This window comes from Gadus chalcogrammus, chromosome 7 (assembly GCF_026213295.1).
Source record: "Gadus chalcogrammus isolate NIFS_2021 chromosome 7, NIFS_Gcha_1.0, whole genome shotgun sequence".
NCBI lineage: Eukaryota > Metazoa > Chordata > Actinopteri > Gadiformes > Gadidae > Gadus > Gadus chalcogrammus.
In genome coordinates, this window is record NC_079418.1 from 20,888,216 (window position 1) to 20,912,411 (window position 24,196).

General features: G+C 42.3%; 1 protein-coding gene across 1 annotated transcript; it reads right to left on the bottom strand.

Annotated features, from left to right (window-relative positions):
* Positions 1-1,077: 1,077 nt before the first annotated feature.
* On the bottom strand, positions 1,078-20,931 carry LOC130386048 (uncharacterized). Its single transcript, XM_056594832.1, has 21 exons — positions 20,806-20,931; positions 18,696-18,949; positions 18,074-18,225; positions 17,622-17,747; positions 16,804-16,959; positions 15,765-15,894; positions 15,438-15,574; positions 14,595-14,754; positions 13,856-13,959; positions 13,521-13,575; positions 9,806-9,913; positions 4,967-5,105; positions 4,342-4,592; positions 3,907-4,055; positions 3,262-3,390; positions 2,993-3,154; positions 2,553-2,676; positions 2,307-2,440; positions 1,953-2,112; positions 1,715-1,818; positions 1,078-1,400 (listed from the first exon to the last, which is right to left on the bottom strand). Exons 1-21 carry the CDS (start codon positions 20,929-20,931, stop codon positions 1,288-1,290), a joined length of 2,973 nt encoding a protein of 990 aa, XP_056450807.1. The 3' UTR covers positions 1,078-1,287.
* Between the last annotated feature and the right edge of the window lie 3,265 nt (positions 20,932-24,196).

The window sequence follows — 24,196 nt, forward strand, 5'->3', positions numbered from 1 at the left end:
CTAAAATTTTACATTCAGTATATCAATGTTAATTTCAATATTGTATACAGCACAATATGCAATATCACATAAAATAGCCTACAGGTAAAAGCATTTGTTACAAAAAACACGCTGCATTCTCGCTCTTTCTTACAGAATGCAGTTGTAGCCTACTCTATCTACACACACACACACACACACACACACACACACACACACACAAACACACACACACACACACACACACACACACACACACACACACACACACACACACACACACACACACACACACACACACACACACACACACACACACACACACACACACACACACACACACACACATAGGGTTAGGGTCGGGGATAGGTTTTGGGTTAGGGAGGGGTTAGGGTTAGGGCTAGGGTGAGGGTTAGTCATTTTGACAGAGTCAAACTGACAGGCAAAACAGGCGGACTGCTAGAGAACTAGAGGCCGACAAAACCAATGTCTGAGAATGCCGCAACATGCAGTTCCGACAAGCTTTTAAATCCACTCAGTGGCGCTAGACACACCGCTTTGGCTTCAGCTGTTCAGTGGTGATAAGCCGCCCCTCTTCGACAAGTCACTCACGCACACACGCACACACACACACACACACACACGCACACACACGCACACACACGCACACACACGCACACACACGCACACACACGCACACACACGCACACACATAAATGGACTATAACGGCTATTATTTGAGTGTAATCTGTTAGATGTAGCCTAGCTATCTTTTGTTCACAGCAACAAGCTCTTTATGAGCCTATTTCTGACCAATCATGGTATCTCTTCCTTGATTGGATATTTTTTCACACGCAACTTTCTCAATGGTGGAGACAGATATGGAGCATTTGGAAGGGACATCTATTTGATTGTTTGGTTTCAAAATCTTGCTCCCTTTGATAATTTATTCTCTCTCTCTTTAAAATCCTTTCCTATAGCAGCATTAAGAGATTTGATATCCCAACCAGTATCGGTATTTGCAGATCATTTGTTGATAGAAACTTTGAAAAACAAATAACAACCAAGTTTTTACATCCAAATGTCTTTATTGTTTAAATTAATCTTTCGTCGAAACATAGTACAAATAAATTAGGATTGAAAAATCATGTTTATTAAAAAATAAATGTTTTAATGAATAAAAAAACATATGTAGGCCTACAAACATCTGCTACAAAATTAATAGATCTTTGTAAAATATATTATCAAGAAATGTAACACTGGTTTGTTCACTGTGACTGCCATTGGTTGTTAAAACACAATATGAGGTCAGATTCTTCTAGCGCATGGCAGGAAGTAATTGTTTTTCAGGACACGGAACAGCCTTCCGGTCCTCAGGCTGTACTCAAGCATGTTGGACCCGCTGTAAATGTAGGTGTAACCTGAGGGGAGAAGAACACAGCGTTAGTGGGTTTGCAGGTGGTACGATGGAGGAACATGTTAAACCTGGAACAATGTAACTGCATTGTCATTTTCATTCAAAACAATTTCAACGAATAAGAGTGCAAGAAAACCAAAACGGCTCAATTGATCTAATCAATTTAGTTGAAAACAGTGACGGCTGTAGTTAGAAAGTTTCCTAGTATGTGTTTGGATCAACAACTTTTCCAGCGGGGGTCTAGTTCAAGGGTCTATGGATATAACATGTAACTGTTAACATAATTTTAACAACCATTGGCATCATGCCATCACTCACCTCTGTACTGGAATCCAGCTGTCACCTTGCTGGTGTGTCCTGGGAGGAGGGTTTCTATTGACTTGGGGAATCCGGCGTCCATCGTTCGTCTTGCCTCATTATAACTGTGGAAACACAAGAGTGAAACTGTGACTCAAGGCTTGTAAAATGGCGCGGACGGAAATGATCGACCCCTTTGCATGAGTCAGTTATCAGTCGACAGTAGTGTAGTTGTGATTGTTTTTGGTAGTTTTCTTACCTATAGTACTGGTCGCCCACAAAGAACAAGGTCCTGCGTGTATGGGTATCGTACAAGGCAGCATTGATTTTTTTTACGTTCCTAGGCAGACCGAAATAGTCGATATTCCTGGGAAAGCCGCTCACCAGACCATACCCGGAGAAAGCCCAGACCTGACGACCTGGAGGGTCACAGGGAAAGAACCAGGATTAGCATGTATGCAAAGTTTTCTCCCGCAAAGATGTTTTCTGTGTAACACTGTGCTTTTTTTTTGAAGTGCTATGAAACATTATGCCCTTTCTGCCATTTTTCGTAAAACCTTTTAAAAACTTGCTAAACAACAGCAGATCATTGCTGTGCTGCTGGAGCTTGTACCTTGGAATAGATAGACTCGGTCAGTCTGGCGGCTCTCGAAAGCAGCATCGACTTTTTCGGGGGCGTTGGGCCAGAAGCTGGAGATGAGGGACTGCCGGGGCCTGGGGTTCTGGGGGTGCTTACGCCAGAAGAAACTGCAATGCAACAACAACAACGACAATCAAACAGTGAATGAGAATTCAACAAATCATAAATCCATGAAAGGTCATTGTAGTGTAGGGTTATCGTGTTTTGAAGGGTCTCTACCTGCCCTTGAAGAAGAGCATCTCGCCCCTCAGGGTGCTCACAGCGTCGAGGACCATGGTGGCGTCGCAGGAGTCGGGGGTGGTGGGTGGTGTGGGTTCAGTTGGGTCCACGATGACATTAGGACCTGGTTCAATGAAAATCATCAGTCGAGGAATAAAATTGTTTCCGAGACCTGTTCTCAGACAAATCCCGATAACTGTGATTGGTTGGAAATGCATCTCCATCGCTTAAGACAGACTGCAACGATACAACACCCGCCGCCATCCAACATTTTGACCTTTAACTGACTTCGAACCCTTCCAGCACCAATATAACCTACATTCTTAAACATTATTCCTTACATTAGATAGCTTTTTGTTTGGGATTACAGGTAGGGCAAGCTATCCTAGCAAGCAAGCACTAAAATAAAGTATATTAAAGTCAGTAATCCTTCCACTGACCATAGAGGGACTGGATGCCGTTGACATCGTCACGGGGCAGCTGAAACGTGTCGGGGTTCTTGTAGATGTAATTTGGGTACATGAGCGCACCGGGGTCCCTGGAGTGGCCCAAGCCCAGGGAATGTCCAAACTCATGGGCCGCAACCAGGAAAAGAACATAACCTGAAAAATGCACAAACACAAACATGAAACATGAGAGCCCCGCTATATTGATATGTGCTGTTTGGTAATGGTTCATATTCCACCGATTCTCCGTACACCAAACTCACCTCTTCTTGAGCGGTAGGTGAAATCCTCGTCTTCATCAAAGTGGGCGTCGCCGCCGATCCCCGTGGACGGGGCGAAGGCGTGGGCGAGGGTGCCCTGGGGGCCGTCGAAGGGGTAGTAATCACCATGCGCTGTCGGCACAACGTCAAAAACACTTTAATGTCAGGTACACCAAACACAGCAATAAGGGAGATGATGAAGTCCTGTGATGAATCTCCCCAACATCCTTTCAACGTACAACATGGCAAGAACATCCTCATTCAACTGCTGGCCTACCAGCAGTGGATTGGTTGTTGTGTTTTGTTTTGGGAGGCAGTGGAAATAAGACAGTCAGCCTAATGATGCTATAAGCTATTTATCAGCCTATTTCATTCAAATTTGGCAGCTCACTTTTTGCACTATTTATTATGTTGTAGTATTGCATTGCTATATTATGATTTGATAAGATTAGATATTACATCATATATTATATATTAGTATTATATTAATACTATATATGGTTTCGATATGGTTTGTTGTTGGTCTGTATTTTGTTGGTTCTCTTTCTTGAATAGTTTGACCTGACATAAATTCCTGAGAAAGCCAGAGGGCACATACGTTGAATCTAACAATGATGGGTTAGTCTCTAGTCCGGTGTCAACACTTACATCGTCTCCCAAAAGAGATCATGATGTCAGCGGTACCGCGCTCGATCCTTCGAAACGTCAGGGGAGTGACCCTGGCCCACACATTCAACGCTTTTTCCACAGACTCGTCTACCTCTGCCCGGGACATGTCCGGAGTGTAGTTCAGAATCCTGTGAGGGTAAAAAGAGAAGATGTTTAGTAGATGTTTGCTCAGACATCATTCCCAGGCGCACTTATCCCATGACCCCCAGACCCCCAACACACAGATAGAAACAAGGTCGTAGTCCTTTCTTGCGACACTCTTATGAGCGCTGCCAGGGTTAGGGGGTTCAATAACTGCTGAGATCAACCATGCTAAGAATGTATGCACTGACATAATGTGTCTGTGTCTGTGTGAAGTATTAGAAAGCGTTTTAACAGAATCGACCCAACGGTATGTATTCTGGTGCCTGTTACCTGTAGGTGAGGGCCGTTGTTCGCCACTTTTGGTTCCCCTCGAAAGTGGAGAAACGGGCGACTTGGGTGTCGGGGACCCCGCAGCGGGGCTTCTTCATTATCTTTATGGTGTCAGCGTCCACAGTGCCAGTGATACTCAGGCCAAAGAAGCGCTGCATGTCCCTGAGCTTCTCGACCATGGGGTTGACCCCCCGGCGACCAAAAGACCTCTCATGCTCTTTGGTGAGGTTGAAGAAGCTCTTGAGGTAGCTCTGTTGGAGAGAGAGAGAGAGAGAGAGAGAGAGAGAGAGAGAGAGAGAGAGAGAGAGAGAGAGAGAGAGAGAGAGAGAGAGAGAGAGAGAGCAGAAGGTTGGTGGAAGATAGTGTAACAATGATTAGACATTGAGGAACATTTTCTTAGGATTTATAGACTTAGGGCTGTTTAGGATGATGTATTGATTGTTAATCATGTATATATGAATGCAAAACAAGAACCAATTAAAAGTTATTCACCCTTTAAAATTAAAAGAGAGCATTGTCTGTTAGCAGTTATTTCCTCAAAAGATAATTGGTGAATACAAATACCACGTGTAAAAAATTAAGAGTATAAACAGCTAAGCCAAAGTAAAACATAAAAAGGACTTACCTCTGCAAATTCTTCATCTTTATGGGTGATTTGTTGTGGCGGTTGATCTCTGTCTAGGGGCAGGGAGTAAACCACTGCCGCCGTCAAGCTCAGGAAGATGCACAGGTTCAAAGAGCGCATGTTGTTTTGCCGTGAAGGACTTAAGTTGTGAGTTGGGAGCCCCGCAGGCAGGCATTATATACCTTCACGGCCAGGCCCTGATGTGTTGAGTAACCAGCCAAAAGTGAGTCACTGGATGAGGAAACACACCCTATGGTGGAGGAAGTAGGAGGGGCTAGGCTAAGGAGAAGGAAATTCCCAAAACATACTGATACAAAGGAGAGACTATTTTGCCTGGGTTATTGTAACATATGACACACATGCAGTGTCCTATATGTTGCATTATCTTTTGGAATGTTTGACAATTAAAAATATTGTCCGGTATTTTAAACATGATTAAATTGCTATATATTTTGTTTATATGATTGGATATTGGTTATGTTATGTGGCTGGTCAAAAATGAAGTTATTGAATGATGAAGAAAATGTACGATTTTTTTATTAAAATAAAATGTACTGGTTATACGTTTGTATAATAAACGGCATATTGTACAATTAGCATGTGCAAGTGTCATGTGATATAAAAGTGATTTTAAAGTGATATAAAACATTGTTAACATAATTACAAGTGATGCTATGGATGAAGGACCTTTAATGAATGATGGATGTATTGTAATGTTAAGTTGCCTTTGTTTGCCATTGTTTTTCTTTACCCCATATATCTTTTTGCAAAGCCCTTTCCCTGCTTACCCTCCCGAGTGGTGATTCTGGGTGGCTGTCCCCTGCAGCTTCAGGCTACCATCATGGCCGGTTAGACGGCCCGTAGACATGCTGCCACTTTCCCCACAGGTAGCACAGGTATTACGTCCAACTCCAGCACATACAGAGCAATATTGAGAGATTTTGAACAATAGTAATAAGATTCATTGCCCAAATAAACTTTAATTAATCCCAGATGACATGCATTACAACTCTTATACATTGAAGGAACATATTGAAATACTAAAGATATACATTAATTTTTTTCACAACATAGCATACAGCATAGAAAAAATACATTATTACAATTTTGAATGGCACACACATGTTTCGTGACTGCTTTAATGGAAGCAGTCTTTTGTGTACACATCAATGGATAACTGAATGGAAGGGTTTTCTCGTATGGAATTGTCAGATCCATTGGTTCCCAAACTATGATCAGTGATGTACCCCTTGTGACCGATTCCATCGCACGAGTTCTCCCAGCTTCACAGACAGCTCACTGAAATGTTTTTGTTGTTAATTCTGTTGCACAAAAAAGTGGACGCGCATGTACAAACATTACATAGGCCTAAATATACATAAAATATAAAGACATAATAATACCATAATAACCCATATTTGGGAGCAATGTAAGCTTAATCTACATAGGGCAAAATGTATTGACAGGATTTTATATTCCTATGCGTGAGAACATAGACATTGTTTCCATTGGTGGTCATATGTGGATTAGTTCTTGTGTCATAGGCGTTAAATCAACCAAAAGCTACAAACAGTAGTGGTTGTCCCACCCAATACTTTCCAGGATCTTGCTTTCAAAAATATGAATGAATGTGTCGGTTCTTAACTAACCTAACGTTTCTGACACCCGACTTTGAGACAAACATCTCTGTTCTCCTGGCAACGTTCTTTAACGACCAAAAGCACGGTGTGTAGATCTTTCAATGTGTGAGTTTCCTGCAATGGATAAGTGGAAGGGGAGTTTGGTTACACTGGGCTGCAAACAATTTATTTTTGCACGCTCTGTGACAACATTAAAAACAGAGGACGTAATGACAACACAGTCATATGTGCAAATATTATGTAATCGTTTTAACCACTTCCCTGTCCGTTTTATTACTTCCTGTAAACTACGTCAACAGACAACAGGTACTATTTGTATTACTGGATTTATGCAAGCCAAGACTACAGACAGAAACACGCACACGCACACACACACACACACACACACACACACACACACACACACACACACACACACACACACACACACACACACACACACACACACACACACACACACACACACACACACACACACACACACACACACACACACACATATTGTGTTTAAACGCTTAAATATGTTATGTGGCTTGTCATAAATGAGGTTATTGAGTGACTTATGCAGGAGATGCATATAATTATTAGCATATCGTAGAATTAGCATGTGAAAGTGTTGACATTAAAACATTATTTGCATGAATACAAGTGATGCTTTGGATGACAGTCCTATGATGGAAGTTGAAAGTTTAAGTTAGTAAGTTAAGTTTCCTTTGTTTGCTTTTGTTTTTCCTTTACCTCCATTTTTTTAGTTGACAAGCCCTTTTCCTTCTTACTCCCCCGAATGGTGATTCTGGGTGGCTTTCCCCTGCAGCCTCAGGCTAGCATCATTTCTGGGAAGACGGCCCGTAGACATGCTGCCACTCGCCCCACAGACAGCCACGGTATTATGTCCAACTTCAGCACATATATAGAGCTGTATTAATATTGTGCAACAGTAACAAGATTCATTGCCCAAATTGTAATTGATCCCAGATTACATGCATTACAACCTTTTATAGGCCTGGGTTATGGTCCACAGGATTAGTTGATATGGATATTGCATATATCCATATATTTTTATAACATAAAATGCAAACATTACATTATAAAGATTATGAATGGCAAATGCATATATGTTTACTGACTGCTTTAATGGAAGCAGAGTATTTTGTATACATATCAATGAAAAACTGATAAATATGATAAGAAATAATAAAATACTTTCTCACAGAACAAATTGTAATTCAACTTGTGACAATTTCCATTAAATACCTTTTTGCTGTAAATACCGTTTGCTGCATTTATTTTGTTCACTAAACCGATAAGATCGTTATTATGCAGGTGCGCGTGAACTGCGCCACGGCCGGCGGCCGGCGTCGTGGGCAACATACGCGCACCCATGTATATAGTATATTTATGGCGCACAAGGCAGTGACATCGAACTTCTTCGGCAGCAACAATTAAGCATTTAGCAATGTATATCCGAAAATGGCTCAAAAAGATCACCGCAGAAGAATCAACTACAACTATCAATGTGTGAGTTTCCCGCATTGGATAAGTGTAAGGGGAGTTTGGTTACACTGGGCTGCATACATTTATTTTTGGTACTGAGACTTCTGTCAGCCACAAGCCTGTTTGTGAAGGAAAATCACAGATTTATTTCGAGTTCCCCTAGACCCATCCAGGTACCCTGAGGGGTACTAGTGCCCCACTTTGAAAACCGCTGGATGATTGTTCAATGATTTTCCCATTTCTCATTGACAACATTAAAAACAGTTGGTGTAGTGACAGCCCAGTCATATGTGCCAATATAATGTCATCGTTTTAACCACTTCCCTGTCTGATTCATTACTCCATGTAAACTACGTCAACGCACGCGCACACAACGAATGTCAAGACAAAGGCAGCGACACATGCACAAAAGCGCACACGCACGAAAGCGCACACAAGGCGCATTACCCTCCTCCTTGAGCCTCCCCAAATGTCTTGCGATATTAATATCCCCCCTCCCCCCTGCGGACTGTTTAAGTTATTTTTTTCTTCTTATGCTAGTGTGTATGCTATGTGTGACAGCAAGCTACTGCTGCACTGAAAAAAGTAAATCTGGGAGTATGTAATTGTAACATAATTAAGTAAGTGATATTAACATAAAAAAACTAAGTTAGTCTCTTAACATGAATATATCAAGTTGTGAATTAGTCTACATTCGTTCAAAATACAAGTCATTTAGATTTTTTTTCTTAACAAGCTTTATCTAAGTGGCTCAACAAATCTTGTTATGCAGACCCACACAACATACAATTTGTTCGTTATATTTACGCTGCTCCGACTGCGCAAACTAGTTCAAACCGCTTGTCTCAGGACCGTTGAGGGGAGAAGTTCCAGAACGTGGAGACTGAAGTTTACGGTAAGAATAAAGTTAATGTTGGTGATATAGTTGGTTAAACACTAAAGTCCTTCAGGTTTTATATTATTTTAGAAATGTATAAGTAAAATAACCGTAAGCTGTAATTTGAAGTAAGCAGGGATGTAGACGGCGCCGGGTGCCGTGTTATCGGCAGCATATAGAACACACCTGTGCTGGGTTAGCCATTAGCGAGGGGTTTAAGATGCAAGTCGGCCGTAAATAAACACCCGTGTGTGTGTCTGCGTGTGGGTGGCCGCGCTTTTGAGTTAATTTGTGGAGGTTTTTGGTCGCAGCGGTGGCTGTAGGGCGGCAGTTAGCTCTGCTTGTTAGCCGCTGAAACGCAGTGAGCACAGCCGCAGGTGATAGACAGCGCCGAGCCCCCTTCACTAGCCATAACATGGAGCATACCAAAATGACGGGGAGAAACTCAGCTAAATACCTGTACCAAGCAATGCCACCCAAACGAAACACTAAAGGTGCGATCACACCAAACGCGACGGGGCGACAAGATCCCATACAAAGAACCCTGTGTACAACAGTTAAACAGTTAGTTATATGTAGTAGCAGTCTGATGTCTGTGCTTAACATGATCTCATTTCTGTTTTTGTAGGACAACAGCATTGAGTCCAGAAGAGAAGCTGTGATCAGAGGCCTCATTCTCTACCTTGGTGAAAAGACGGAGGAGCTAATCAAGGACTACAAGGTAAAGAAAACTGTTTCAAAAGAAAGAAAGAGCACCAAGAGAGCTATACTGTATGCATCCTTCACATTAATATACAAGAGGGTTTTATTTTTTCTGGTGTATTTTACAGGTTTTTGATGATGACGATGTTGGGACTGTACAAGAGGCCCTTACTACACAAGTCCTCAACATCTTTGTGGTCAGCAAAGCCAGAGATGGAGATCTCCAGAAGCAGGCTGGAATAGCCATCGAGGGAGCAGAGGTCCTTTTTGGTATCCCTGATGTTGCACATGCTTGTACCTACCTGATGGGCCTCATCTACGCCTTGGAACTAAGGTACCCTAACAAACTGAAATACACCTTTGAGGTTTTTCAGAAGATCTTTCTAGAGCTGGAGGATGTCAACCAAAAGGTGTCCTCCAAGGTCCACGATCTGAAGGTCAGTTTACATGCCTAAAAGCCATACAGACATTGCTGAAGCTCCCTCTTGTCAAGGTTTACAGTTGTTGGTTATACATTGCACTTTCACAGGTTTTCCAAAAGCACTTCCTCGGGTTACATTTTTAAGCTTGTGTGTATGCTGCTTAAATTTGTTTTGTGTAAACTCGGGTCAGATGTTTGTCAGATGTCTGCACTTTAAATGGCTGATAGAATTCAGTTCAGCTCAAGGGAGTCATTGTAAGTGACCTTAGGTGTATTTTTCAAGCAGCTTTTCAGGTACTGCTACCGGAGGCAGATCTACACAGAAAACTCTGTACAGTTTTATATTTTGTGAGGTACTGTGTTTTCTGCATTATCAATGTATTGGTCAGATTTTGAATGTAACTGTCATTTGCTTAGGATGTTCAAACCTTTAAGGTCAGGCTGTCGGTGGGGTTTCATCCCTGAAAGTGCTTCCTCAGGGTAGACAGAATTAATGTTTGTATTGGAGGACATTGCCAAAGTTCATTTGAAGAACCATTATGTAATAGGGTGTGAATCCCATGAGTTATGTGTTGGGTCATTGGCATTGTCTTATGGCGCGTCTGGCTCTAGCATCTTAAGTGTTTCCAATGTTGTCAGTATAATGGAGTTTATGGTCTTATTTTCTTATCAAAGTGTCTTTGGTATATACTATGTTCCATGTCATGAATACACTAAAATGTTGCAACACTGTAACTATTGTTAAACAAGGTAAACAAGCCCCTTTGTTAAGTTTGATAATTAATACCAGATGTTGTTTGAATAATGTGGACATTTTTCCAGAGTATACAGTATTAGGGCTGCAACTAACAGTAATTGTCATTATTGTACAATCTGTCTTGTTATTTTTCCAATTAATACTTGTATGGAATGTGGGAAATGGTGAAAAATGTGTTATCACTGTTTCCGGAAGCCCAAGATGCAACTTAGAATGTCTTGTTTTATCCCGACCAATATTAATATATTCTCATGTGAGAAGCTGAATTTGGATTTTTTTTTTTATGACTCAAAAGATTAATTGACAATTAAAAATCCTTAAATTGAGTAATAGGAAACTTAGAAATTAAACAACTAATAGTTGCAGCTCTATACAGTAAACTAATTTATTGCCCAGTTCATTGGCAGTATATATTGACATGAGTTTGCTTGTTTGTGAGAATTTGTCAGCAATAAAACATGTCAATTTTGGTGACTTATGTACTTATGATTTAAAGGGAATTCACCCTCTTAATTTTGTTCTTATGTAATTTTTTTCCTAGCACCATGAGGCCAAAATGTCAATTATTATATTGGGCAGATTGACCAACACATAGATGATTGATGCTTCATGCTTAATTTAAGTAGATCACCATAACAAAAATATATCATGTTTTATCTACTTTAAAAAAAGTAAGGCAACTTTTTGCATCATTTTATCACATAGATCAAACAAGAGTAGTCTTTGTATGTACAACATTACTTTTGCTAGTAACATCAACTTACTTTTGCTAGTAACATCAACTTACTTTTGCAAGTGAAGACAACTTAATACCATTGAGTTGACTTTATTTGCAAAAGTAAGTTGACATCACCTGCAAAAGTAAGTTGACTACTTGCAAAATGAATGTTGCACATACAAAGACTACTCTTGTTTGATCTACAGGATAAAATGATGCAAAAAGTTGCCTTACTTTTTTTAAGTAGATCAAGCACTTTATTTTTATCAGTGTGCCTGTTTTGGCCAGGACACTGGAAGAGATGTTTAATCTCAATGATGATTACATTTTAAACTAACCAATAGTAGTTGCCTTTCATTTTATGTCAATGCACTTTTCAGCCCAGAATAACACTAAAAGCTATGTAATAATTGATTTGCATGCATAGTATACTACACTTCCCATTGAACAATTACCCCTGTTACCATAAATTGACAAATTTTATAATGTAATCAAATGCTTACACACTAGCTGGTTTCAGACACGCGTGAAAGTCCTGATATTCTCCAGATGGGACGTATGTGTGAACAACATATCCTTACATTTATACCCAGAAAATCTCCTGAATAAATCCTACCCCTGAGGTAGTATTTTCTCAGTAGGAAATGTAAATTACCTTATATGTGAATGAGGATTAGAAAGTCTGCATTTCTCACACAACTTCAGTGGGCGTGTTGATCATTGAGTGGCCCCCTAAATGATAATCAGCCTGTTGACTTTGGTTCGCTGAATGGTTGAAAAATATTTAAATGTTGGCACTGCTTTCAAGAGTCATTTGGGGTGAACAAATGTTAAATCTAATAAAATTATAGGCAAAATGTTATTATATTATGCGCTCAGAAATTTGTTACATTATCGACTGGGGTTTCCACATTATTGCTATCGGTTCAATTACAACTAGAGGTTGAGTACAGTGTAATCTAATCATTCTAACCACTTCTCTCTGTGGTTCTTCCTTTAAACAACGGAGCCCACAGACAGAAACACACACAGAAACACACACAGGGCCACACACACACACACACACACACACACACACTCACATACACCGGGGCGGCAGTAGCTCAGGAGGTAGAGCGGGTTTGCTGGTAACCTGAAGGTTATTGGTTCGATCCTCGGCTCCTCCTAGCTGAGTGTCGAGGTGTATTTGAGCAAGACACCTTGACTGTTAGCTCCTGACGAGCTGGCTGTCGCCTTGCATGGTTGACTCCGCCGTGGGTGTGTGCGTGAATGGTGAATGTGAGGCAATATTGTAAAGCGCGTTGGGTGGGCACTGGTTAGAAAAGCGCTATATAAATGCAGTCCAATTATTTACACACACACGCACATAAACTGACATACACACACACTCTCGCAAGCAAGCACATCCACCGCCGTGCCAAACACACACACTCATCTTCATCATCATGAATGGAATTCTGGGGCAAAACATACAAACCCTATTTTTATTCTACCAAAGAGGGCAATTTGAATCATTAACAGAGCAGAGTATCTTGAACCTACCAATACATTATATATAAACTCAAACACACTTAAATGAAGGAGTAAACATGTGGAATGCCTGAGAGGAAGAAATAAAAATGTGTAACACGGTAACAAACAAAGACTTAAAAAAAATAAATAAAAAGAAGATGCTTAACAAATATAAAAGTGAAGCATTTCGGTTAGTACTTTTAAGCAATGTCAATGCATACATTTTTTGTGTTTCTAACTTATGCGAGTATGCAATGATGTGTAATATGTGATCAAAATAAATAAACTAAACTAAACTAAATGAACTAAATAATAATCATCAGGGCATTACGAGCGATGAACAATCAAGCCATGCCTCCCTTCATCAGCGTGTCACTCAGGGACCCCACTGCATCCCAGCATATGACCAGCCGGCCTTCTGGAGATGACATACTTCACCTCAGGGTCGTACTTGTACTGGAAACCTCCTTTGAAGAAGTATACGAAACCTGTGTGGGATGATGGGTACACATCACGCAAAGTAGTATTTAGTTATGGTTGGTGTGTTTGGTATAACTCTCACACCCACATGATCAAATGGAGGGCAAATCAGAGGCAGGGTTTGGATGTGATTGTCTTTGTAAACATCCAGACTGGTGATAAGATATCCATACCTCACTACCATAGAGTGGATACATAATAAATGCACAAATCAAGGCTGCAACATAGACATTAACTCCTACATAAAGTGTTGGGTTTGATTGTGATAAATCAAAACATTACATGTACCCTTATAAAAAATAGCTGCATCGAGGTGAGAGGGAACGCCCGGCCATTGCTGGTCTATTGGCGCTGGGGACCCCTCCTCCATTGTCTTCTGCTGCTCGTCGTACCTGGAATACAAACAGAGGTACATGCTGATTGAAATCCTTCCCAACTCGCTCTGACACATCTTATTCAAGATACACGACCCATAATCATTATATGAGCCACAGACATTGATATTCATTATCTCGTTGAGATGACTAATCGGTATGTAGTATATACAAAGAAACACTGGTCTTGCCTTATCTACAACATCAGTCAACATCAAGTATAAAGCAGTGTTAATCAGTCACCGGGGAGAATGACATCATTGTCTTTCATTCACCCATTCACCCACCCTTTTACATAGCCTGTCTGGCCTCAGCCTGTTTGGCCATGCGGACGGACACTTCAGATTAAGACTGGAGGACCCCTGAGCCTAGCAATTAGTGTAGCCTATATATAGGTCAAAACCGAGCAGTGTTGAATGGTTGAACCAGGTCAGGATAGTCTGTTGCCAAGGGTGTCTGTCCGCCAGGCAAAAGGTTCTGGGTTCGAAACCCAATTGCGTGCAGCCGAACTAGAAGGCCTCCTTAAGCAAGATGCCAAACACATACCTGCTCTTTAAGGACATATATATGGAATTACAGTAAAACGTCTAAAAAAATTGGAAAAACAGCCTCTGGTAAATTTTAGTAAATATACAAAATGGATTTGGGGGTACCTCCAGCACTCAGTGCCAGTGAAGAAGACGGTGAGGTGTGCGAAGCGGAAGTGAAGTGCAGCGTCTACAGCCTGCACTCTGGGAGGGAAGCCCAGGTCTGAGATGTTGCTGGGGAACCCTGCCATCAGATTTAACTGTCTGATCGCCCAGTACTGACTATCTTTAGACACACACACACACACACACACACACACACACACACACACACACACACACACACACACACACACACACACACACACACACACACACACACACACACACACACACGCGCGCGCGGACACACACACACACACACACACACACACACACACACACACACACACACACACACACACACATGCATGGACACGCACACACACACACACACACACACACACACACACACACACACACACACACACACACACACACACACACACACACACATACACAGGCAGACACATACACACACACAGGCATGGACACACACACACACGCACACACACACACAGGCAGACACATACACACACACAGGCATGGAAACACACACGCACACACACAGAGGTGCAGACACGCACACACACACACACTCAAATACAACCAAACAAACATAGAGGCGTAGACACACACACACACAGGCGTAGACACACACACACACAGGCGTAGACACACACACACACACGCAGGCGTTGACACACACACACACACACACACACATACAGACACCAGCAGGCAGACAAACACACACAAACACACACACACACACACACTCATGAGTCAGACATAGAAAAATATTGCGACCAAGTATTAATCTCGGTGGCACTATAAAAAATGAATCATCTTGAAAGAGATTAAGCATACCTTTGAAAAACAAGAGTTGGTTCATCTCCACATTCTCATAGGCGGCGTCCATGTTATGTGGTACAGCATCGGGCCACAAGCCACGGATCAGACTGATCCCGATCTCATCAGATGTCGGATACTTACGCCACATGAATCTTTAAGACAGACAGGCCATGGGCTTTTACATGTTGCTTTAATGAATGGGTTGCCGTTATTTTGACTGTGATCGGATGGTCATTACTTTGTGGAAGGAATTTTGGCAGACATCCAGTGAAATGTTGTCGCCTGCTCCCGTAGATAATGGGTTGACAGAGGTGAACTTTGCGTTGTCGTCGCGGTGCATACCTGTCTTTGAAAAACACGATCTCCTGCTGGAGTTCTGTCACCGCATCAAACGACAAATTTGGGTCACACTTGTCAGGTGTCCGAGGAGGGGGCCTCTTGTAGAAGAGGGAAGCATACTTCGGATTGATGCCTGGGGGGGGGGGGGGGGGGGGGGGGGGAGAGGAGAGTAAAGGAAGGAGAGGAAGAGGTTTTGAAGGACGGGTGGTGAGATTGAACACACTACATCTGTTCTCCTTGTTTTTATTGCAGACAATGTTAAGTATAGCCTGGTCCTGCCAGACCATCGTACTTCATTTCATTTGTACAGAAGGTCTGGAACTGCTCAATTGACAAACTCACTTGGAGGCGGGTGTCTGTAGAAGTTTTAAAATGATTGGATCTGTCCAGTGCCACTCTGGATCTGCCATAACCAATCGCATAGCGTTTGGTCGTGACGTATGTCATGCGACGGGACCGGCTCCTTCACAACTAACGGAGCCAGCTGGAAAATTAAACTTTTCCCGAACCCGGTGGGGAGAAGTGTCACAACATCATGGCCACCAACAAAACTCTGCAAAGCTTGTTCTTGCTCCGGCTTTAATTGATCGATTTACGGCAGCGATCCCACAACAGACCGAATAGCTTCTCTCGTATCCTTCCCCATTGTCTTCCTCTGACTACAACTGAAACTGGCGCGCGACCTAGACGTCATTGTTCTCAGCTACTCCCTCTGTTCGCTGATTGGACCGCCAGAAATCTAGTTTCCCTGGAACGCATTCATATTAAGCAGACCCAGACCTAGTACTGAAGTGAAACGAAAATTGAGCGGAAGTAGGTAGGTGGGCGGTGCCAGGCTATGTTAGATAAGGTTTGTTAAGCAACTTAAAAAAAGTTTTTTTCATCAGCATTTTATATATATCGCTAATTTTTTTATAATATATAATAATATATCGCTCATTTTACCTGTAATGTCCCTACATTATAAAAAAAAAGTCATAATTTTGTGTTATGGAAACGTGGTGCATTGAGAACGGGTTGTGCGTGGTATTTCCTGACCCACCGTACATGCGCTGGGCCGCCTGGACATCATGGTGGGCCAGCCGTAGGTCCGGCAGGAAGCTGTACGTCGGGTACATCACCGCCCCGGGGTCCATGGCGTGAGGCAGGCCCAGGGCGTGGCCAAACTCATGCACTGCCACCGCAAAGAGGTTGAAGCCTAACAGAGTGCCACACACATACACAAACAACCACACACACACACACACACACACAACCACACACACACACACACACACGCACGCACGCACACAACCACACACACACACACAACCACACATACACACAAACACACACACACACACACACACACACACACACACACACACACACACACACACACACACACACACACACACACACACACACACACACACACACACACACACACACACACACACACACACACACACACACACACACACACACACAGAAGATCAAACATCTATGCATGATTCACAATGCATGTGTAGTTTGTGTACAGATATTCGTTTTTTTTGCTTGGAATTTCTGATGAATCGACTTCTGTGGATCAGAGATGTAAAAGTCCAGTATAAATATGAACCACACTTATCCGTACACACATGCACACATGGTTCAGACCCGACATAAAGGGACACATGCACACACGTACAGAAACACACACACACCAAGGCATCCATGCCCACAAACACACAAACACACACTCACAAATACATTCACACACACACTCCATCGATCAACAATCCCTTGGCTGTGCAATGATATCCATCCTCATTACTGTAAGCCTGTCAAATTGATTTAAAACACATTTTCCCCCCCAACGCCTGTGGCAACGAGTACCTGTGGAGTTGAAGCTCCAGTCCTCCTCTTCATCAAAGTGAACATCCCCACCGAGGTCATCGCCAGGCAGGAAGGCGTGAGCCAAGGCTCCCCCCTTGCCATCGAACGGAGAACCGTCCTGATGGTCTGTGGGAACAGCACATGAAAACAGATATTGACAACAAATGCAAAGTCAAGTAGCGTTACCGAAGGGCTAGTTATGGCTTCACGTCGACGCAACAAAAGTGGATTTATAGACCCAATATGTCCTTGCGGACCCTCCTTGCGTGCCCCACGAGGGCCTGACGTGCGCCTCCGAAAAATTGCAACTTGTGATTGGTCCGCTCACTAAAACCCGACGCAGAACCAAAACAGGTTCAGGACTGCGTCGAAGCGTTTGCGTGGTCGACGTGGAACCATAATCAGCGCTTTAGATCTTCTTTGGTATCTGTGGAAGCCACAGGGGCCCTCGCCTCCGTGGTGGAAGGAGATGACGATGTCAGCATCCCTCCGGCTCCTCCTGCGGACGCGGACGGGTGTCACCTCCGCCCACAACCTCCACGCCCTCCGGAAGGCTCTGTGCACTTTAGCGGAGACGCTGGCAGTCGGGCCGTAGCTAGAGATTCTGGGATGACAACGCCATTACTAAGAAACATGAAAATAATTCATTGGCCTGCTCAGAACTTAAGGCTCAATTATGGTTCCACGTGGTTTTCCGCCCCATTACTTCCTTGTGGACCCTCCTTGCGTCCCCCACAAGGGCCTGACGTGCGCCTCCCAAAAATTGTAACCTTGCATAGAGGCGATGCAGCAGCAAGGCCTGTGTTTGGTCCGTTCATTGAAACCCCACGCAGAACCAAAACTAGTTCACGACCACGCGGAACCATAATGGTGGAATCATAATTGACCCTTTTCAGTACAGGCTCACAGTGACGATTCGTTGACGTTAGGGTGGACCACTTCTTTCACCTAGTGGCCATTTTGAGTTCCATCTAGCTAGCTTGGTGGGAGGGGACTGAATGCGAAATAGCGCATTCAGCTAGCATAACCAAGATGGCCGCTGCTGTATGGGGGAATAAAGCCCCTGGTAAAAACCTGTAGCTCAGCGTACTCCTCTTCCAGCGCCACGTGTTGTGGAAGGGCTCCACGTCGGACAAGCCACACCGAGGCTTCCGCATGAGCGCCAGCGTGTCGGGCGTCAGCCGGCCGTTGTCGGGAAGGCCGAAGTACCGCTGCATCTGCTTCACCGCCGCGCAGAGCCGGTCATCAGCCGTGGCGGGGCTGACTGCCCCCCTCCTCTGCCGGTCCGACTGGGACGGCCCGTAGCCATAGAACTTCTCTAAGTATCTCTGGAAAGAAGGGACAACAAAAGAGAAAAGGGAGGCCCTCTTTTTTTTTTACTCTTTTTATTGGTGTTTTGTACGATTCAAAACGTTGTTTTTTTTTGCAAAGTCATCCCCCTAGCCAGGGAAAAACAGTCCTGTCAAATATTAATTAATCCAGGTCTTAAAATAAAAGTCCTTTGTTTGACAAAACAGTAGTCACTGTGTTGTCAAACAACTCGTGTTTGCTCGTGTCACGCTACCTGGTGAAAGAATATACGTGTGACACATGCACCAACGCATACAGAAACACACGCACACACAGAGCGGAAAGCGACAACAGCCAGAAAAACTTTCCACACATTGCCCTAAACCTTTAATAAAGCCTTAGTAATGGGTATACTCATGCTTTGTAATTGTAGGTGTCATCGACATACGGTGCCGAAGAAGACTAGTATAGTTCCTATAGTATTGATGTTGTGACGATAGAAAAAGGTACACATGTAGTCCATACAGCAGATTTTGATGTGGATTTTGACTATTTTGAGGTGGTCGGAACAACAAACAAACTCTATTTAGTTCCCTAATGCAACATGCATTAATCACAACCATTGATGCAGCTAACCTCTGAACTCTGATCTCTGATCTTTAATGCATGAAAAAGGGATGATTTTTATGTTATACAGCAGAAGATGTTGTCCAAGGCTTCTTACAATAATACAATATTCTACCTATGATTCTCCCGACCTGCTAAGATTTCATATAAAGTATTTACGTCAAAGAAATGTTATTTAAGGATGATTCAAACCCACTTCCTTTTTAAAAATAGATTTCGACTCTCGAATCCAGGGCTAAAAAATAAAAGTCCTTTGTTTGACAACACAGTAGTCACTGCTCGTGTTTGCACTGTCACGCTACCTGGTAAAAAAATATACGTGTGACACATGCACCAACGCATACAGAAACACACGCACACACAGAGCGGAAAGCGGCAACAGCCAGAAAAACATTCCACACATTGCCCTACACCTTTAATAAAGCCTTAGTAATGGGTATACTCATGCTTTGTAATTGTAGGTGTCATCGACATACGGTGCCGAAGAAGACTAGTATAGTTACTATAGTATTGACGTTGTGACGATAGAAAAAGGTACACATGTAGTCCATACAGCAGATTTTGATGTGGATTTTGACTATTTTGAGGTGGTCGGAACAACAAACAAAGTCTATTTAGTTCCCTAATGCAACATGCATTAATCACAACCATTGATGTAGCTAACCTCTGAACTCTGATCTCTGATCTTTAATGCATGAAAAAGGGATGATTTTTATGTTATACAGCAGAAGATGTTGTCCAAGGCTTCTTACAATAATACAATATTCTACCTATGATTCTCCCGACCTGCTAAGATTTCATATAAAGTATTTACGTCAAAGAAATGTTATTTAAGGATGATTCAAACCCACTTCCTTTTATAAAATAGATTTCGACTCTGCCCTTCACTTGTGCTTCGCACACCTGAGCGAGGGCTGGAGGTACCCTTAAATCCATTTTCTCTGTTAACTGGTGAAAGTAGGGCAACAAAAAAAAACATTTTACCCACAAAACATGAATATTTTATCGATGGAATAACTTTCTAGTACTATGGGTAAAAAAGGAACAATCAGTTTGAACAATACACCAAATATACAGTAAAGAGCCGGCACCTATGCATGTCACCAGAACTATTCCACTTGAACTGGGCAAACACAGCAACATTGTCCCGGGAAGACTTTGCATTCATTTAGAATACCGCCACAAAAATCAAAGTACGGACGAGTCGCTCATCCTTGCTACTCCCTGGGGTCCTATCCTTAACCCATCATCCATTCATCATAAATACCTTTGCAAACATCACCTCATCCTGCGATGGGGCAGGTGGGCCAGGCCGCTCTGTAGTCAGCAGGGGAAGGCTGTGGAGCTCGCTGGGCACCAGGAGAACCAGCAGTCCCAGCCAGAGTGTCCCCATCTCTTCAAGGCACGTCCCCACAAGGAGGTCTCCGTCTCTGGATGTACGGCTGGCTCTGTGTCTGTGCGTTAAGGTACTGCCAAGACCCCTGAAGCACACCGTTAATTATGTCTATGTGCCTGTGTTTGTGTGTGTGTGTGTGTGTGTGTGTGTGTGTGTGTGTGTGTGTGTGTGTGTGTGTGTGTGTGTGTGTGTGTGTGTGTGTGTGTGTGTGTGTGTGTGTGTGTGTGTTAGTTTATGTATGATTGTGTGTGGGTGTATATCTGTGTCTGTTTGTGTATGACGTTGTGTGATTTATTATGATTTTGTGTGTGTCTGTGAGTGTGTGTGTGTGTGTCTGTTTCTTTGTGTCGTTTCATGTGTGTGTGTGCGTGTGTGTGTGTAAATGCGTGCATGATTTCAGTGTTTTGTGTCTGAGTATATGTGTGTTTATATGTTTGCGAATGGGATAGTTTCATTATTGTGTGTGAGTATGTGCATATGTGTGTGTGTGTGTGTGTGTGTGTGTGTGTGTGTGTGTGTGTGTGTGTGTGTGTGTGTGTGTGTGTGTGTGTGTGTGTGTGTGTGTGTGTGTGTGTGTGTGTGTGTGTGTGTGTGTGTGTGTGCGTGCGTGTGTATGTGCGTGTGTGTGTGTGTGTGTGTGTGTGTGTGTGTGTGTGTGTGTGTGTGTGTGTGTGTGTGTGTGTGTGTGTGTGTGTGTGTGTGTGTGTGTGTGTGTATCCGTGCACTAAAAAAGCAGCTCCAAACACCTGCTTCCACCTCTCCGTGTTACCAGACACATATGTCATGTATTTGCATACTCAAGACATATCTCTGAAACATAATAACAAGGTGCTGTTCCGCAGTGGAACCGCACTCCAAGTCATAACCTGAAGCCACACAAGACCCTTCTGTAGGACTAGAAGTTCTTGGCCTTTTAGAGAAGTTGTATTGACTGCATCATTTGTTGATATGCAAACATAGCAAAAATAAGATTTAGTTGATGAATCAAAATGATTATTGTTCATTAAAGTGATGTTTGTCACAATGTTGATGTGTATCATTGGTAAACAAAAGGGTTGTTATTGAAATGTTTAAGTAAGTGCCGTCTTTGCTGAACCTGCCACAAAATACTTTATAGATGCCAATAAATTCCATAACAAAACAAAACCAAACCTGTCAAAGCAAGGAAGCTAAAACATTTATTGAGGTCTGCATTTTAACATTGACAATATTTTCTTAAAGGTCCCATGGCATGCTACTTCATGGATGCTTTAATATAGATATTAGTGGGCCCCTAACAGAGTATTTGAAGACGTTCCCGAAATTCAGCCGTGGTGCAGAATTACAGCCACTACGAGCCAGTCGCATATTGAGCTTTCCTCCGTATGTTTATCGCATAACCCTGCAGGCTGAAATAAGAATTGCAATCCGCGCTATAAGAAGCCTATATGGTCGTAAAGTGGTCGGCCTCTTGGTCATATTATTCCACGCATATCTTTCATCGTTTCTATATCAGATGCAGATATGACGAGTGGTGTTGCACCTGTGATTAACAGTGTTGAGTTACTGTTAAAAAAAACATTTGAAAGGTTAAAATTGGAAGAGAAGTTAGAAATCAAATAACTTGGCCCAGACAGACCGGACATAAACATTATCCAACAAACAAAAATAGGGGGAAAACTTACAACATAACTTTCTCCCGAGCATGGCATGAAAATAAATAATGGCTATGTGCAGAGCCGGATTAACCCAAAGGCAAACTAGGCACGTGCCTAGGGCCTGATCGGCGGGGGGGGGGCCCAGACAGAAGTAAAAAAAAAAAAAAAAAAAAAAAAAAAAAAAAAAAAAAAAAATGAAATAGCCAATACAAATGTCCTGCCTACTATTTATTTCAGTGATAATATATCAATATATATTAATTAACTAAAAATAGTGACGTTGTTTATCTTAACGTTACGTCACATTAACGCCAATCAGTTAAGTCCGAGAGGAGGTCAGCGGGTCAAGACTAAGCGGAACAATAAAGCTAGCAGGTAGGTCGTTTCTTGTGTAGGCTAACATTCAAGATGCTTTCGGGTGCGGCAAAACATAAAAAGAAAAAAATGAAGAGGAACAAAAGAAGAAACAGCGGGGGGCTTTACAGAAGTTTCTGTCGGGCAGCCGTCCGACAGCTGTGAAGACAGCGGAAGACGCTGTGGCGCCGTCAACATCAGCGCCGTCATTTTCTACGATCAAACGAGTGAAAACATACCGGAGAGCAACAGTAACAGAAAAAAAACAGAATGCCTTTACCCTGTTGGCAATTGAGAATAGATTTACAACCTCCCTGGATTTTGAAGACATTATAGAGGACTTTGCCTCATCAAAACTCAGGAGAAAGCATCTGTAAATGTAAGTTTTCCATTTAAAAATCTAAATCTTAATAAGTAAAGTGAATGCATATAAATGAAATGCATAATATAGGGCTATACTTTCTACTATAATGAAATGAAATATGAGGAACAAACCAAGTACCGGTATATTCAAATCTCAAACAGCTGTCTTTCAGCTTATATATACATTTTATTATTTCTCCACAAGATCGTGATGATGCTGTCAAGATGTGTTTCTACTGCAATGGAGGCCTGTGGTGCTGGAAGGCTGAAGATTATCCCTGAGTGGAGCATGCTAAATGAGAGTGTTGGAAAATTGAAGATAGGTGATGCTTGTCCATGAAAATAAACATCTTTACCACTACAGCACACTTTCTCTGACTGCATATTTTATTAGTCTTTGTATATTTGACTACTTATTTAACTTTTCAATTTAATCAACACATTTAATTAAGATTTTTAGCAAAATGCAATAGCTTACTACATTTATCTTTTTTGCTCTGTTTACATAGCAATGCTGACACCGTGACACCTATTGGTGATTTACTGGGACTACTGCCTTAACAATGACACTGGCAATGGATAAGATAAGGATAATTTAATAGCATTTAATAGAGCCGTGTAATAACGTATAAATAATAAAAATCAAAAAATAGTCTGATAGACTGTTTAATATACAACACATGACTTATTTTGGCGTACAAATAACCAACTTGTAACCAAAGACTACGCTATGTAAAATGTGAATTAACTTTTATTAGTAACTTTGGTAAGTGTTAGGGTTAGGTTAGGTTATCGATGGAGGGGGGCCCAAAAAATACAGTCTGCCTAGTGTAGTCCATTTATTTAATCCGGCTCTGGCTATGTGGTTGCTCAAAGACAAAAAGCTGTGTTTTGTTTCCCATGTCTAC

Excerpts from the sequence above, each read along its gene's own strand:
- LOC130386048 (XM_056594832.1), bottom strand. The coding sequence starts at position 20,931 with ATGGGGACACTCTGGCTGGGACTGCTGGTTCTCCTGGTGCCCAGCGAG. Across the intron at positions 16,960-17,621 it reads CTGGAGCTTCAACTCCACAG|GCTTCAACCTCTTTGCGGTG; the intron begins GTACTCGTTGCC and ends GCACTCTGTTAG. Across the intron at positions 13,960-14,594 it reads ACTGGCACTGAGTGCTGGAG|GTACGACGAGCAGCAGAAGA; the intron begins GTACCCCCAAAT and ends TTTGTATTCCAG.